The 16,150-nt window shown below is 49.6% G+C and overlaps 1 protein-coding gene across 1 annotated transcript in view; it reads right to left on the bottom strand.

The window, feature by feature from the left end:
- NMT2 (N-myristoyltransferase 2) overlaps positions 1-15,248 on the bottom strand; it is a 76,724-nt gene extending 61,476 nt beyond the window's left edge. The window contains exon 1 of the mRNA XM_079779969.1: positions 15,041-15,248. Within this exon, the coding sequence (XP_079636095.1) occupies positions 15,041-15,150 (110 nt within the window). The 5' untranslated portion in view covers positions 15,151-15,248. The remainder of the gene's footprint in view (positions 1-15,040) is intronic.
- Positions 15,249-16,150: the final 902 nt, after the last annotated feature.

Raw genomic sequence — 16,150 nt, 5'->3', positions numbered from 1 at the left:
TGAGGCTGTGCAGAGGGCACTTTTCAACGGCAATCTCAAAGGTGAACCTGGAGTTTTCCAAAATAAAAGGATATGACCCTGCAAATCCAGAAGGGAGTTAAAGGTCATTGTCTACTTTGGGATGGTAAAGAGACAATGACAGAAACATACCAGAACTCAGAGAAATGGGCTGATGGTGCCTACAAGGGATAGCTTAAACTTGGGACAAGCCGAGAGAAGGCAGGACTGGGATCTCTCTTGCCAACATTTATCTTTTCCCTCTTACCCCTGGGCTGTGACAGCAGAAAATTAGTCCAAGAAAAGCAATGGGGTATGATAGGCACCTGAGGCACAAGGTGTATGGCCCACCCATGGGCTTGTGTACTGACTGTTCAACCCAGTTTCTTCCCAGCCTCTGTTATCCCTGAGGATAGGGATCAGGCCCAGGACAAAGTATGTACTTATCTATATATGTAAAAAGCCAGCAACCGTAATGGCCATAACGACCATAAAACCAGTCGCTATGACGCCCACTGAACCGGCCGATCAGGGGGTGGGGCTGGCTGGCCAACCTCGCAGCCCCTCCCCACTGCCGGCCTGCCCCTGATCGGACTCTCCCACCCAGATCAAGAGCAGGGCAGCCAGCCAAACGCCCCCTTCCTTCCTCCCCCACCCCCGCCAGCCCCACCTCCATCAACCAGCACCACCTCCATCAGCCAGCCCCACCACGACAGGCCCACAGGCCCTCCCCCTGGCCGCCCGCCCCTAATCGCACCCCCCACCCCAATAGAGGGTGGGGGTGGCCAGCCAACCTCCTGCAGCCCCTTCCCCCACCCAGCCCCACCCCAGATCGGCCCCCCCACCCTGATCGGGGGCAGGGCCAGGTGGCCAACCACCCATAGCACCTCCCCCAGGCTGCTGGCCCCCGGTCGGCAACCCCCACCCCATTTGGGGGCGGGAGTGGCCGGCCCACCACCCACGGCCCCTCCCCATGGCCAGCCCCTCCCCCAATTGGCCCCCCAACCCTAATCAGGGGTGGGGCCCACCATCCAATCGCCCCTTCCCCAAGCCGGCCCCTTCCCCCAGCCAGCCTAGCTCTGATTGGGCTCCGATCGGGGTGGGCCAGCTGGCCAACCTCCTGCCATCTCCTCCTCCTGACAGGCCCAGCCCCGATCTGCCCTGATTGGTGCCGGGTCGGCCAGACCCCACCCATGCACAAATCCATGCACTGGGCCTCTAGTCTATAATAATAAAAGGGTAATATGCTAATTAGACCAGACGTCATTCCGGATGTCCTTCCTGATGAAGCCAGGGCCAGAGGGAAGCCATCCTGGGTCCTGGGTGCCTGCGGGCGGTCAGAGGAGGAAAGCAGCCTGGTTCCCGGGTGCCTGCGGCAGCCGGAGGAGAGAAGGAGCCCGGGTCCCAGGTGTCTGCGGGCAGCTGGAGGAGGGAAGCCCGGGTGCCAGAGGGAAGCTGGTGCCAGCAACCGGGGGAAGGAAGGCCTACTCTTGCATGAATTTTCGTGCATCGGGCCTCTAGTTAAATCGTAAGACTTTGAGAGACAAACTCTTCAATTCACTAATGAAGACATGTATAAAGAGAGGTTAAGTGACTATTCTAACATCAGACTGAAGGTTAGTGGCAGAGGTTCCTGCCTCCAGCCTTACTACTCATTTCAACATATCACACTGCCTCCCTAAAACTTGTGAGCTGGAAAATATTTTAAAATATTAAGAAATAGGCCTTGGCCAGTTGTGCTCAGTGGTTAGAGCGTACAACCTCGGATCAAAGGGTCTTGGGTTCAATTCCCAGTCAAGGACACATACTTTGGTTGCAGATTCGATCCCCAGCCACAATCAGGGTGCATGCGGGAGGCAATCAATGGATGTCTCTCTCTCCCTCCCTCTCTCCCTCTTTCCCTTCTCCCTCCACTCTCTAAAAATCAATGGAAAAAATCCTCGGTGAGGATTAAAAATAAATAAATAAATAAAATATTAATAAATATTCTGAAATTTAAAAAGAAATATTCTGGAGACGTGATATACACTCAAGGATATTAATTTCAGCACTGTTTTATTAGCACAAAGGATTGGAAGTAACCTCATGATGTATTAACAGGGGCAGATTAAAAATAATGGTACAACTATTCAACACTATAACATGCAGCTTTAAAAAATGAGGTCTGTCTATATGGTTCGATATATAGATAGTGACTTCTCATATACAAGTGTGCTTGCACACATGACCCTGGGTATGTAGAGAACACCACCAGAAGACAAGCCAAAAACTGGCAAGAGTAGCTGCTTATGGGAGGGAAACTCAGTGGTGAGAGAATGAGAGTTACTTTATACTGGACTAGTAGCCCGTTTGCACGAAGATTCGTGCAATAGACCTTCATTCACCTGGCTGCCTGCACCAGTTTTCTGCCGGCACCAGGGACCCAGGCCTTCGCTGTGGCCACCGCCTTCTGCCTTTTTCAGGGTCGGGGCTTGGCCCCGGGCGGTGGCCTTGGGCTCGGCGGCACCCAACATCCTTGCTAAGGATCGCAGGAGCCGACCCCCAGTGGTTTCCTGCGATCCCTGCAGGCTGCCCACTGGTGCCCAAGGCCGGGAAAGCCTCCGCCCCAGGCTTTCCTGGCCTTGGGCTCGCCGCACCCAGCGTCCCTGCTACCGATCACAGGAGCCGACCCCCAGTGGTTTCCTGCGATCGGTGCAGGCTCCCCGCTGGTGCCCAAGGCCCGGAAAGCCTCGGCCCCTGGGACCCCCGGGAGCGGCAGCATGGGCCCGGCCACGCCCCCAGGGGTGCCGATGGGCCCGGCCACGCCCCCCGGGGTGCCAATCGCCCCAGGCACCCCGGGGAGTGGCGGCATGGGCCCGGCCACGCCCCCCAGGGTGCCGATGGCCCCAGGCACCCCGGGAGCGGTGGCATGGGTCCGGCCACGCCCCCCGGGGTGCCGATCGCCCCAGGCACCCCCGGGAGCGGCGGCATGGGCCCGGCCACTGGGCACCGCCATCTTGATCTTCTCAACGGCGGATATGCCACCCGGAGTCCCGCCCCCAGCCTCCTGCCGGCCCAATCGTGGGCATAGCGGAGGTGCAGTCAATTTGCATGTTTCTCTATTATAAGGTAAGATACCCTTTTGTGCCTTTTGAATTTTGTACCATATGCTCATACTACCTATTCAAAAATAATTTAAAAATTAAGGTGTCGATAAAGCCAAAGCTAATATACAGATGTAATATTATTTAGCATACAGGATGGGCTGTGAGTAGTAGAGTCCCAAAATAACAGCAACATCTGACACAGGAGCTCAATTTTAATTGTTTCATGGAAAAGTTTCAGCTTCCCTCACGGGGGATTCTGCAAAAAGAAGATGAGCCAGGCTCTCTCTACCTTGCTCTTGGCCATCCCCAGGATGTGGCTGGGCTCACTGGGTCCACAGTGACTTCCCACTGCATGCACACTCTAGCCGGTGGGAAGGAGGAAAAGGCACTCCATGTTCCAGGGAAAAACGGGGTTGCTTTGGAGAAGGGGTCCAACAATAGCTACCTAAGCAAATGATGATACTCTCTGTAGAGCCACAGATGGACTGGCCAGCAATTTCACATGATCAGAAGAGGGCTTTGCAATGCCTTGGGAAATTGTTCAAGGTATACCAAATGACAAACAGGAACTTCCAAGACAATAGGAATGGTATATCTGCGATTCTGTAAATATGTGAAAAGGAAAATGTACATATGAATAGACCATGGCATTGCCTTTTTCCTTGAGGATACAGTCTAACACTCTATATTAAAAATGATGTGCTTTTGCAAAAAGATTTAAAAAAAACAACTTCATTTGGGAAAACAAATCTTTCTTCATTTTCCATAAAATGTTAATAAATTCCCAGAGGGTAGTGAAACACAAGTATTACTCCACCGCACCCCATCATAAAAAAAAAAAAAAAAGAGAGAGAGAGAGAGAGAGAGAAGAAACAATGGGAAATTATCATATTAAATAAATCACCACCTTTATATCAGAAAGTACTACATGAACTTGAACACTGAGTGAACACAGCTGTGGGAATAAAGGAGCCCATATTTCCCTGATGTGTGTATATGAAGCCAGTAACAGAGCCCAATGTGCTAACAAAACAGAAACTATAAAATTAAATCCCAAGTCAGTAAGGGACCCCCACTGAGTGCCCTGCATTTTCTTCTGCAGCTGGAAGAGCATGACAGGCCACTAACTTACAGGGACTCAAAAGCACTCAATAATACTGTAATAACTATGTATGGTACTAGCTGGGTACTTAAAATATTGGGGGGAATCACTTTGTAAATTATATAATTGTCTAACCACCATGGTGTACACCTGAAACTAATATAAAATAATACTGAATGTTAACTGTAATTGAAAAATAAAATTTTAAAAAGAAAAGCATTCCCCACCCATCTCGAGTGCTAAACAGGCTGGGCATGAGAGCTGGGTACCTGCTTGCTGCACAGGTTTCCTCTAGAAGCGCTGTCATCCAGAGATGCTCAATACCACATCCCCACGCCCATTTGCTTCTTACAGGAAACTGGCACTGTAGAGGCCTACATGACTGCAGTGCTGGGGGGAGGGGACACCAGGAAAACAATGCTGAGATGTATGAGGCTACACTTGGGCAGCTACTGAACCTGATCCAAAAAGGAGATGAGACACCCGAGAAAGAAAGGAGATCTCACTGCAAACTGTATTGACGCTATAATTAAAAGTAGTCCTTTAAGAGACCCGAAGAGACACTTAAAACGGTTCTCTAATCAAGCTGCAATATTTTTTAAAACAAGAAAATGTATTCATTTATTTTAAATTCATTGACATTAGTGTACCCATTACACTGATGAATTCTGCTCCAGAGGCACTCAAGTTGGCAATCTAGGACTTATGGGGAGATAACCTTGAAACATTATCAAACAAATTACTCTATTTTACTTATTTATGGTCTATGAGACCATGTAGTTTATTACAAAGGCAAGAATTTACGGTCAGTGAAAGGCCCAAGATCTAAGTTTGAATCTGAGATGTGGTCTGCATAAATTATTTAAACTTGAATAAGCCTCAGTCTCCCCATCTGTTGTAATCCTATATAATAAAAGGCTAATATGCAAACTGTCCCTTCGTCCGGGAGTTCGACCAGGAGGTTGACCAGGGGGCAGGGCTGGCCAGCCAACCACCTGTGGCCCCTCCCCCCGGCCGGGCCTGTGCACGAATTCATGCACTGGGCCTCTAGTGACTCAATAAGAAAAACTGCATACACAAAGTAGGAAGCACAAACCAGGAGTTCATAAATTAACTATTATTTTACCATGCTGAGTCCTATACACCATAGGATATATACAACCCAAAACTCTACAGTCCAAGTAATTTCAATTAGAAAAAGAAAATCCTTCATATATTCCTAATGCTCCCAGGGAGAAATTTTTTAAAATTAGAAATCAATTTGTCAACAAGGACAAAGAAACCCTGGAATACATTCAACAAATCTTTATTAAGCCACCAATGTGTGCAAAGTACAAGATGCTGCTAGGATGGGAGACTGCAATGTACCAGCTACTGCAAAGAGAGGAGTCTCCATGCCCACAGCCTACCTGTAAGTACACAGGTGGACAACACTCATGTTCTGAGATCCAGCCTTGTTCACTACCTCCTTCTGTGATAACTACTTTGACCACAGACCTCACTACAGGTGTGGCCTAAGTGGCCTTGTTGTACCACATGATAGTCCCCTCCCTCCACCTTCCCACCCTCTACCACAGCTGACTGGACCATGCCTTGCTGTCCAGAAACCAATGAGATCCTTTCTGCAGAATGTGAACCAAGGAACAGTCTTCAGGCAATCAGTAGTTAACTGAAGAAGGCTAGAGAGATAGGTAGACCCTGAATTTGTGAACTGCTGGTCCCCAATTCGAAGTCGAATACAGTTCTACCATACTTTATTTTGAGGTAAACGACTTATCCTATACTAAAGGCCCAGTGCACGAAAATCGTGCACTTGGAGGCGGGGGGCGGGGGGGGGATCCCTCAGCCCGGACTTCACCTTCTCGCAGTCCGGGAGCCCTCAGGGGATGTCAGTGGGCCTAAGCCATCAGTCGGACATCTTTAGCGCTGCCGCAGAGGTGGGAGAGGCTCCCACCACTGCTGCTGCGCTAGCCAGCCATGAGTCTGGCTTCTGGCTGAGCGGAGCTCCCCCGTGATCAGTTTCCTGCATTGTTTCCTCCTGCATTGAGCATCTGCCCCCTCGTGGTCAGTGCGTGTCATAGCGACTGGTCGTTCCGCTGTTCGGTTGATTTGCATATTAGCCTTTTATTATATAGGATAATGTGTTATTATGGGCAAGGCCTCTAATTCAATTTTTTTTAGGTAAAGGGAGGGGCAGAATTTTCACTTGAGCCTGAAGCTAAAATTGCCCTTAGCTCAAAAATCTGCATACCACTGAGACACATCTTGGTGAGCCTCATTCTGAACCCCCACACTGTTCTATTATGTGTATAAGTATTGGGACCCATCTTATCTCTTTAGTGAAAGGAACCTTTTGTTATATTATAATTACTAACTTTATCTCATGTGTTTTAGGTTCAAGCCTGTATCTAGTATTCATGCAGCAACTTCAGCTCTTCTGTTCAATATTTACCTGGTATATCTTTTATTTTATTTTCTCTAAATCTTTCTAGATTTTTATGTATTAGATAGGAATAGCCCATGGACACAGACAATAGTCTGGCAAAGGCCTGGAAGGGGCGGGTGCAGAGTGGAAGAGATCAATGGGAAGGAAAAAAAAACACAACTAAAACAAAGGGACATCTGTACTACTTTCAACAATAAAGGTACATTTTAAATAAAGAAAATTGTCTTAGTTGAAGAGTTTTATGTGAAATAATATAAGTAACTGCTCTACACTGTACTTTATATTCTCAATTCATCTCAAAGAGATATTAATTGACCTTATGTTCACTTAATATTAATTGACCCTATGTTCACTGACTGCAGGACTGACTTCTGCCACGCCGACCCAGCACTGACTGCCATGGGGGCTGCGATCAGACCCTGCTTTTCTCTCCCGGCCTGCTCCAGGCCGAGGGTTCGGTCTCCCTGAAACCCGGGTCAGTCTTTGCATCAGGCAAGTGGAATCGCTGAGGCCTATTTGAGAGTCACCAAGGCTGGGAGCGTGATCTCAGAACAGTTAAAAACACGTTCGTGGAGGGATGTTAAGGGTTCTCATAAAAAACTCCACACCAACAGGGCTGCTTTAACATGGAAGCCTCCATCCCCAGCCCACCCGCCTCCAGGAGCTGGGGGGAGGTTGAAAGTAGCCGTCGGTAGATAAGGCCGGTGCCAGGCGACCTGGCAGGTGTCAGCGGCTCCGCTGTCTGAGCCCCAAGCGTGGGGAGACAGGCTCTGACATCACCACCGCGGAGGATTTGACGGCAGCGGTGCGGCTTCAGAGCTTGTTGCTGTTTTGTTTTATTTTTGTCTCCTTTTCCCTTTAAACCTCTCCAGGTGGCGTGTGTTCGAGAGAGGAGCAGCCTCTGCAGCCTCCTGGGCGGAGAGCAGGCCTTCGATCTGGGTTCACACGCAGCCAGACAGAGTCCTGTTTAGAAACACATGTGGGTCTTGCACTATTTGCTCTATTACCGATAAAGAGGGTTTCAGATTCCGGCTCGTTAATATGTTTCCTGCTTATCCACCAGGGCAGGAGGCTGAGCGCAGACATAGTTCTTCACTCACTCACAGCCCTCCATCCAAGGGCAGCGATGCAGGCGCTTCGCACACGGAGGGGCCGGGAGCAGCGTGGGGCAGCCCCGCTCTTCCCAGACCTTCTGTCTCAGTCCCTCTTCCCGCTCCGGGTCTGTAGCGCCTCCTTTTGAGGCAGATTCAGGCCTCTGGGGGAACATGATGTTTGTCACACGCTGTTTTCTGTGTGGGTGGTCAGCATGGGGGTGTTCCTGAATCAGGCTTCCTTCAGCATTGTGGTGGGGGAAGGGGAGGACAGCATGACGGTGCAAACACAACCTGTGGGGACTCCTCGCTGAGCGCCTTCTGTATACTTGGTGGGCATCTCCCCTCAGAAGGGGTGCTCCCTGTGTCTGCAACCAGCAGGTTGGGGGAGGGGGGAGCAGATCAGGCTGGTTGGCTGCTGCAGAGCCCTCATAGCCGCAGTGTCAGCCGGTGGAGCAGAGTACCTGGGACCCTGGGTTCCCTCTGGGGTTTGCAGACCCGCCCCCTCCCTTTGGTCTCCCATTCTCCGAGGAGGCGGCTGTTGGCAGATGGCAGGACGGATGGATCCCCGATCAGACTACTGCCCGACCTCCAGGGAGGTTTCCTGACCCTCTGCATCCCCCACTCACCTGAAGCCCCTAAAATAGTCGGGGTGCCCAGTGCTCAGAGGCTCCCATGAGCTTGTGGAGTGGGCCCTTGGTCATCGGTTTTTAATTTTTTACTACATTTTTTTCTATGTGCACTTGGTCTGGAGCGGCGCAGGCTCAAGTGACCTTGTGGAGCATCTAGGGAGGGGAAGCGGCCACAGTGCCCAAGGCCAAGTTCCAGGAGCCGGCGGCGCTGTCGGGATCATGCTGGCAGCGCTGGTCCATTGGTGCCTGGCCTGTCCTCATGAGATTGAACCTGAAGGACTGCTAAGAAGGTCCCCAGTTCTGCCCCGCCTCCACCACCGATTGATTGGAGTCTGAGGGCCGGGAGGAGGGACCAAGAGGTCCGCCTTTCAGCCGCCTGCCAGTCACTGCTACCACTGATTGATCAGCTCACACTCCCTCGGCTCCCTAGCCTGGCATGGTCGAGCCTTCAGTCGTTGTGGATGTTACAACCCTGGCTCTTTATTTTATATAGATAATAAAAGCCTAATATGCTAAGCGTCCGATCATCTGGTTGGCCATTCAACCAATCAAAGCGTAATAAGCTAATGATATGCTAAGGCCACTCAACTGCTCTCTATGATGTTCACTGACCACCAGGGGGCAGATGCTCCGACTGGTAGCTTAGCTTGCTGCTGGGGTCCGGCCAATCAGGACTGAGCGAGATGAGCCGGACATGCCCTGGAGCCTTCCCGTGGTCCCTCCCCGGCCCCAATCGTGCACCAGTGGGGTACTTCGGCTTGGCCTGCACCCTCTTGCAATCCATGACCCCTTGGGAGATGTCGGAGAGCCGGTTTCAGCCTAATCCCGCAGGCCAGGCCGAGGGACCCTGCTGGTGCACGAATTCGTGCACCGGGCCTCTAGTATCTATATATATATAATCTATACACATAACAGAAATATGCTAATTAACCAGGACGCCATAACCAGTCCACCGGACAGGAGAAGGCTGCACACGCAGCGTCGGGGGCAGGATGGCAGGGGCCTCCTGTGCTGGGGGAGGGCCTGGTCAGCAGCCGCCGAGGCTGCTTCAAGGGCCGGAGAAGGAAGCAGGGCCATGCCCGCAGCGGCCGCAGCTGCTGCGGGGCCCAGGGAGCCAGGCAGGGCCGGGCAGGCGACTCCAGGGTGGGCCTGGGAGTGGGTCCAGAGGCACAGCTTGACAGCAGACAGCAGGGCCTGCTTGGCCGTAGCTGTGGCGACCCACAACAGGCAAGCGGGCCAGCAGGCAGCACCCAGCAGGGCCTCCTTGGCTGTTGCCGTGGCGACCTAGAAGCAGGCAGGCCCCGCAGAGAGCAGAGAACCACAGGGAGCAGGCCTAAGCCGTCAGCAGGACATCCCCTGAGGGCTCCTGGATTGGAGAGGGTACAGGTCGGGCTGAGGGACCCCCTGTGCATGAATTTCATGCACCGGACCTCTAGTTTAAAATAAAACTTCTTGCCCTGGTTGATGTGACTCAGTGGTTCAAGAGTCGGCCCAAGCACTAAAGGGTCTAGGGTTCAATTCTTGGGAGCATGTACCTGGGTTTCTCTCTTCCCCCCTTTCTTCCTCTATCTCTGAAAATCAATGGGGGAAAAATCCTCGAGTGAGGATTAACTCCCCCCCAAAATATAAAAAAATAAAATAAAACCTTCTTTAATTTGAGTCCATTTGCATATGATGTTACACACACGCATTAAATAACAGTCACAAAAAAACTCTGTTGCCCACTTACCAGCCATGTGACCCTGGACAAATCACTTATCTCTATGAGCCACAGATTTTTTTGCAGTAAGACAATGATCTGCCTTAGAAGATGACTGGGGAGATGGGGCAGGGGGACGTGACTGGTGGAAAGGTGCCACGTGAAGGATACATTCAGTAAAGGAGAGAGGACCTTGGGTTATAATCACCATGGAAGTTTTCATAAAAGAAAGGACAGTGGAGCTGGACCCTGAATTTGGAAAAGAGGTGGAGAAGAATTTCTCACAGTCAATCTCAACAATGCACAGAAGTAACAATGTACTGGCCAAAACCGGTTTGGCTCAGTGGACAGAGCGTCGGTCTGCGGACTGAAACGTCGGTCTGCGGACTGAAAGGTCCCACCAGGTTCGTTTCAGGTCAAGAGCATGTACATTAGCTGCGGGCACATCCCCCACCGGGGATGTGCAGGAGGCAGCTGGTCGATGTTCCTCTCTCATCGATGTTTCTAGCTCTCTATCCCTCTCCCTTCCTCTCTGTAAAAAATCAATAAAAATATATTTTTTAAAAAAAAGAAGTAACAATGTACTGTACAGGAAATCACTTCAAGTTTTGTTATTTGGTGTTTTTTTTTGAGAAAAGAGCAGTGGAGGTAGACAATTAATTTTGGACAATTAAGAGACTGCTCTCAGAGGGAGAGAGGACTTCCCAGAACACTGCAGGAAAAGATGGCCCACAGGGGGCAGTAATAAATTCCCTTTGGTGGACGATGATGTCTGACGTTGAATTTGAAGTTGTTTTCTGCCTATGCTATAATCAAACCTTCCCCCTCATTTACAAAACCATCAGTAAATGATGTGCAAAAGCAAGTGGCTTATATTAGTAATTCTTGGGGTGGGGTAGGAATGAAAGAGAGCTAACTGTATTTAGACAGGGTAATGTCTAAGGAGAAATACTAAAAGGGCCCAAAACATGGAGCTAGTGATGGGGGAGCTGGCAGTAGCAGGGATGTGCTAGAGGACCAAGAAAACCTCAGTCCCCAAGAAATCCCCACCAATATGTATGACCCCGAGCCATTTTGCTAACTTATTAAGGAAAAGAGCGATGCTAGAAGGTAAAAGGATGTGGAAACCCTTGGGTTATAGAAAGAGAGAAAATCCTAGAGGCTTCTAGACTTAAACACAAATCAAAACAAAGAAAAAAAAATAAGGTTTCCTATATAAGAAAGAGAAGCAGATTGGCAGAGAAACAACATCTGTGCCACTAAAGGCTAGAAAAATAACAGAACAATGTTTATGGAGATTGAAGGAAAATTATTATCACAGAATGACATACACACCATGTAATTCGTGAGAGCAAAAGAAAGGCATCTTCAAACATACAAGAATTCAGAAAATAAATCATCTGCACATTCTAATAAAAAAAAATGAGAAAAAGTCCTCAAAAAAGAGGGTGTGGTTTACAAGGAATAGAGGTAAGCAATAAAAACAGTAAAGCTGCCCTGGCCCATTTGGCTCAGTGGATAGAGTGTCCCTCAGCTTTCGGACCGAAGGGTCCCAGGTTTGATTCTGGTCAGGGCACGTACCTTGACCCTGAATTTGCTTTACTGTTTTTTGTTTTAATCCTCACTCGAGGATGTTTTTTCCATTGCTTTTTAGAGAGAATGGAAGAGAGAGGGAAAGACAGAAACACTGATGTGAGAGAAACACATCGATTGGTTGCCTCCTGCATCATGAATATTAAGGGAGAAGCTAAGCTCTGTGCTTGGAAAGAAGATGAAAAACATCAATGTGTCTGGAAATGTACATTCTGAAAGTCAGTGTTGGTAAAGCAAGGAGAGTTATGGTTTTGTTGCCAACTTAAATGCTAATTTTTATTTGGGGCCAACTGTGTGACCCTGTCCCAACACTGGGCAATAAGTATGTTTAATGTGGGATGGTAGGCTGAATAAGACCATGGCCCAATGTATTTGACAAATGGAGAAGATGCATATCAATGGTGCAAGGACAAGGAAGATAACTGAAGTTAATTTTTACCTATAGAAAGTCCTTGCTAAGGAAATAACAGTATTTTAAACAAGATTACCTTAGAACTTTTAATTTGCTTGAAAGTTTTCAAGTTCCCTCATGACCTTTACAAAGACCTATTTACTTCCCCTAGTTGTAAATTATTTGTTAAAGCAAGTTACTTAAAGAATCTTTCTAGGTACCCTTCTGTTAGTCTAGTTTTAATTGCTGCATATTATTTGAAAATAATAAAACTACATTTCTTCAGCTATAGATAGTCTATTTAAAATGAACAATCCCTTCCCTTCCCCATGATTTTTAGAATTTCATGGAATTTTTATAGTGATATGCCACTTTTGTACTTGGATGGGCCAAAAAACTAATCAAAGAACACATTTTTCATGAAAAGTAAGATATAAAGAGTGAGATGCAAGTATATAATAATACACAAGCCATTGCTTTTAATTGAACATAAATCATATTTCATTCCTGAACTTCCACCATTACCCACAAAATGAAATAATCTTTTTAATTCATAAAGAAAATCCTATGAAAATGAAAGGAAAAGCATATACAGTAATATGTATATTGGGAACAAAATAATCTAATGTGATAATTTCCTTTTTATCTGAGGCTCTAGTTTTAACTTTATATGTCTGAAACAACTAATAAATACATTATATTCAATTGTGGGGGTAAATTAATTGTTTCAGGCCGCAAGAGTACTAATTAGTAAATCACCGCTTTGTGTACTGACCTATACCTAGCGGTAAAACCTATTCATTTCTCCAAAGGCTCTTTATTTGTCACTTAATTTAAATTGGTGGAGAATAAAGAAACCAAAAATAGAAAAAGAGAGTCTCAAATTTTTATATTTATAAACGTGAGCTACTTTAAAAAAAAATCTAAGTTTCTATTGAGCCATATCATCAATGCACAAGCCAAAAAAACCATAATTACTCCCCCAAACTTGGCAGATATTATCTAAATTAAAAAAACAGCCCAACAAGCACAGCAACTTGGATTTTTATTAATCTCCTTATAATCTTAATAAACTATAAACCCATGATATCAATCTCTCCCGCTAGGAGTTATGTTATCTGCTCTGGGTTAAAACATTTCAGTCCACTGGGCGTTCCTAAATTCTGAGTCAGCATGCTAACATATATTTAATGAGCTAATGTACAAAACTAAAAACTGAAGAGGGCATGGAGATGATTTTGGGTGCTAACTTGGGAACTTCACAGAGCCTACAGCAAGGCTGTTAGGGACAGGCCCCAATCAACAGGCACAGAGATGAATAATTCTTTGTACTGTGGATATTTTTGTGTAATAAACAACGAAGTAGTAACCAAACTTTCAAAGAAAAAGAACAATAAGCATAAATTATAGGGGAGAAGGGAAAGTCCTAGGTTTACTCCAGAAAGATAATGGACAGGTGCTGAAGTTTGGGGGTAATCTACCATATTTGCATCTGGGCCCATTTCTGGCCATTGCTGTTGTTTCAAAAACATGTCTACACTTAGATAGCTATCATAGGCAAATTTCTATCACTGTGTAAACAAAACTCAGTCTCAGATGTCTGTAGAATTTCCTTTCCTCTCTTTTAAAAAAGCATTCTAGACTTGAATTATAGCATAGGGTACTTGCAGCTGCCACTGAAGTATTCACTGCAGATATAATAAGTAAAAAAAAAAAAAAAGCAACTTGCAAATGGGATATATAGCTAGTCAGCTTTTCTTTTTCTTGATCTCTTTTAATATTTTATAACACATTAAAGCTCAGTAAAAATTCCTGTCTCAAATAAATCTTCAAACAGACGTTAAATAGAATGCAAATGCTTTACACTTTAAATCACCAATCATTTAAAGCATCCTCTGCATGAACTGAATCAATAAGCCATCTGTGACGACGGGCTCCCACATCATGGTTTTAAGCTGACCCACTTCTTCATCCGTCACCAGTTTACAAAATCTTACAAGGGGGGGCGGCATGGAGTGTTGTGTGCCTGCGCACAGTTTGAATCCAACAGGCAAAGGGTAGTGCAAACACCACCTTTAAGGACGCCGGTCTTTCTTTAAAACGATCCCCCGCCGCTAAAAAGGGAACTTCAATACCACCCTTAACCGGAAGCAATCTTTTCTCCAACCGAGAGCAGATCGAGTCGGCGGGGGGAGAAAAGGGGCCCAGTGCAAAGGCAGGAGAAACCCGGCCAGGTGTGAAAACGCACCGTGCATTTGGCCTTGCAGATCCAGAGCTGTCCCTACAGGCTGGGTCTGACGAGGGCTGCGGGAACTGACCCCAAGGCCGGCAATCACTCAGGGGGCAGACCTGCCCTAGAGAGCTCAGCCGACAGGGTCTGCGGACGCGCTCGGCGAGGCCACCCTGCGGGTCGCCAGGGGCGGCCAGGCCGGGACCCCGCGGGTGTCCCCTGCCCGGCTGGGCGCGAGGCGGGAGCCTCGGGGGGAAACACAAGTTTCTGCAGCCCCGGCCAGGGCAGCAGGGGCTAATCCACACCACTCGCTGGCCAGCAGCTCCTCTTTCATTTCTGGCGGCGGCGGCGGCGGCTGGAGGAGGGGTGGGAGGGTCTGGGGGGACCTCGGGAGAGGATACGGAACGGAGAGAGGACGACGACGACTCCCAGCAACCGGACCACCAGAAAGGGAAGGGGGCCGCGCCTCCCTCGGTCCCATCGAGACACACACGGGTCGGGCCGGCGGCGGGGATGCGCGAGGGCCGGTGGGCCGCGTGGCAGGTGACAGCGGCGTCGCCGGCCCCCGCACCGGGCCCCGGCCTCCCCGCCCACCACGGGGCCTCGCTTCCCCCGCGCCACTGCGCCGCCAGCCGCGCGACCCGCCCTCACCCCGGTCTCGGCCCGGGCGCACCCACGCGGGGACCCCCGCCCCCTCGGAGCGGCGGCGGGCGTCGCCCGCCCGCGCCCCAAGACCCGCGTCCGAGCGGAGCCCGAGGCTCCCGCGCGCCTACCCTTTGGCGTGCTCGGTCTCCTCCTCATTGTCCCCGTCTATCCCGCAAGTGTCCTGGTCGTCCAGCTCCAGGCTCTGCTGGCTGGCTGCAGACTCGCTGTCCTCCGCCATCGCGGCGGCGCGGGCTGCGGAGGCGGCGCCAGGGGCCGCGAGCGTGGGGGCCAGCGCGGCGGCCGCGGCGGCGCGAGCAGCTCCCTCTAGTGCCGCCCGCCGTCCGCTCGGAGCCCGAGCCCGGGCGCGCGCCCGCCCCGCCCCGCCCCGCCCGGCCTGGGCCCGCCCACCGCGCCGGGGGCGGGACTGGGGTTCGCGCGCAGCTCCCGGCCCACACGGGGCGGGGGGCGGAGAGGGCGGGAGTCTGGGAGATCGGCGGGCTGTGGGATGCGAATCGGAGGCGGGGCGCCAGGGGCGAGCCCTGGAACCCACGCCAGTCCCGCACCTCAGCCCCGTGTGGGTCTTTGAAAGCCGCCACCTGCAGATGTCAAATCCTGCGAGTCTTCATTTTTTTTTGGATCACAGGCCACGCGATTTTACATGTTGGCGAGCGCTTTTAGCCACGGCAGAGATTTCTGACTCGGGAGCAGGCGCGCCAAGAGATTTGCAGAAGCATTCCCCGCACCACCCACCATGCACACTTTTTAAAAATTCCATATATCTATAGCTGAATTTCCAATACAGTAGCAAATCAAAGTCAAAGTCAAAACAGGGCTTCCAGCCTTTCCACTTGTTCCAATCAGGCTCGAAACCCTTAAACTCTTGACAGAAAAACTCTGGAGCGGCCCCTGTTTTCGCTGGACGCACACAGTTGGCTCAGACCACAACAACCCTGTTGGGGGGAAATGGGGATGTTGTCCAGACGCTTGGGGAGTTATGCTAAGGGATTGGGCAGTTTCAAGCAGACCACTGGGGCTTCCCCAAGTGAAGGTCATGACCTAGACCTCCAAGCAAAAGTCGGTGGCATTTTAGGTTAAAACGATCTCTTCCCGTAAATGGAGGAGGGGAAACAGGTGCTCCATGGATTGCCACATAAAAGGCAAGTGAAGTTCAGATTCCTATTTGTTGTTGCCATCTGTACACAGCAGCCCTTCCTTTGCTTTCCTGTACTGAGTGGTGG

The sequence above is a fragment of the Cnephaeus nilssonii genome (assembly GCF_951640355.1).
Source record: "Cnephaeus nilssonii genome assembly, chromosome: 1".
In the NCBI taxonomy this organism is placed as follows: domain Eukaryota; kingdom Metazoa; phylum Chordata; class Mammalia; order Chiroptera; family Vespertilionidae; genus Cnephaeus; species Cnephaeus nilssonii.
Note: the sequence above shows the minus strand (reverse complement) of the source record. Positions and strands in the feature narration are given on the sequence as shown.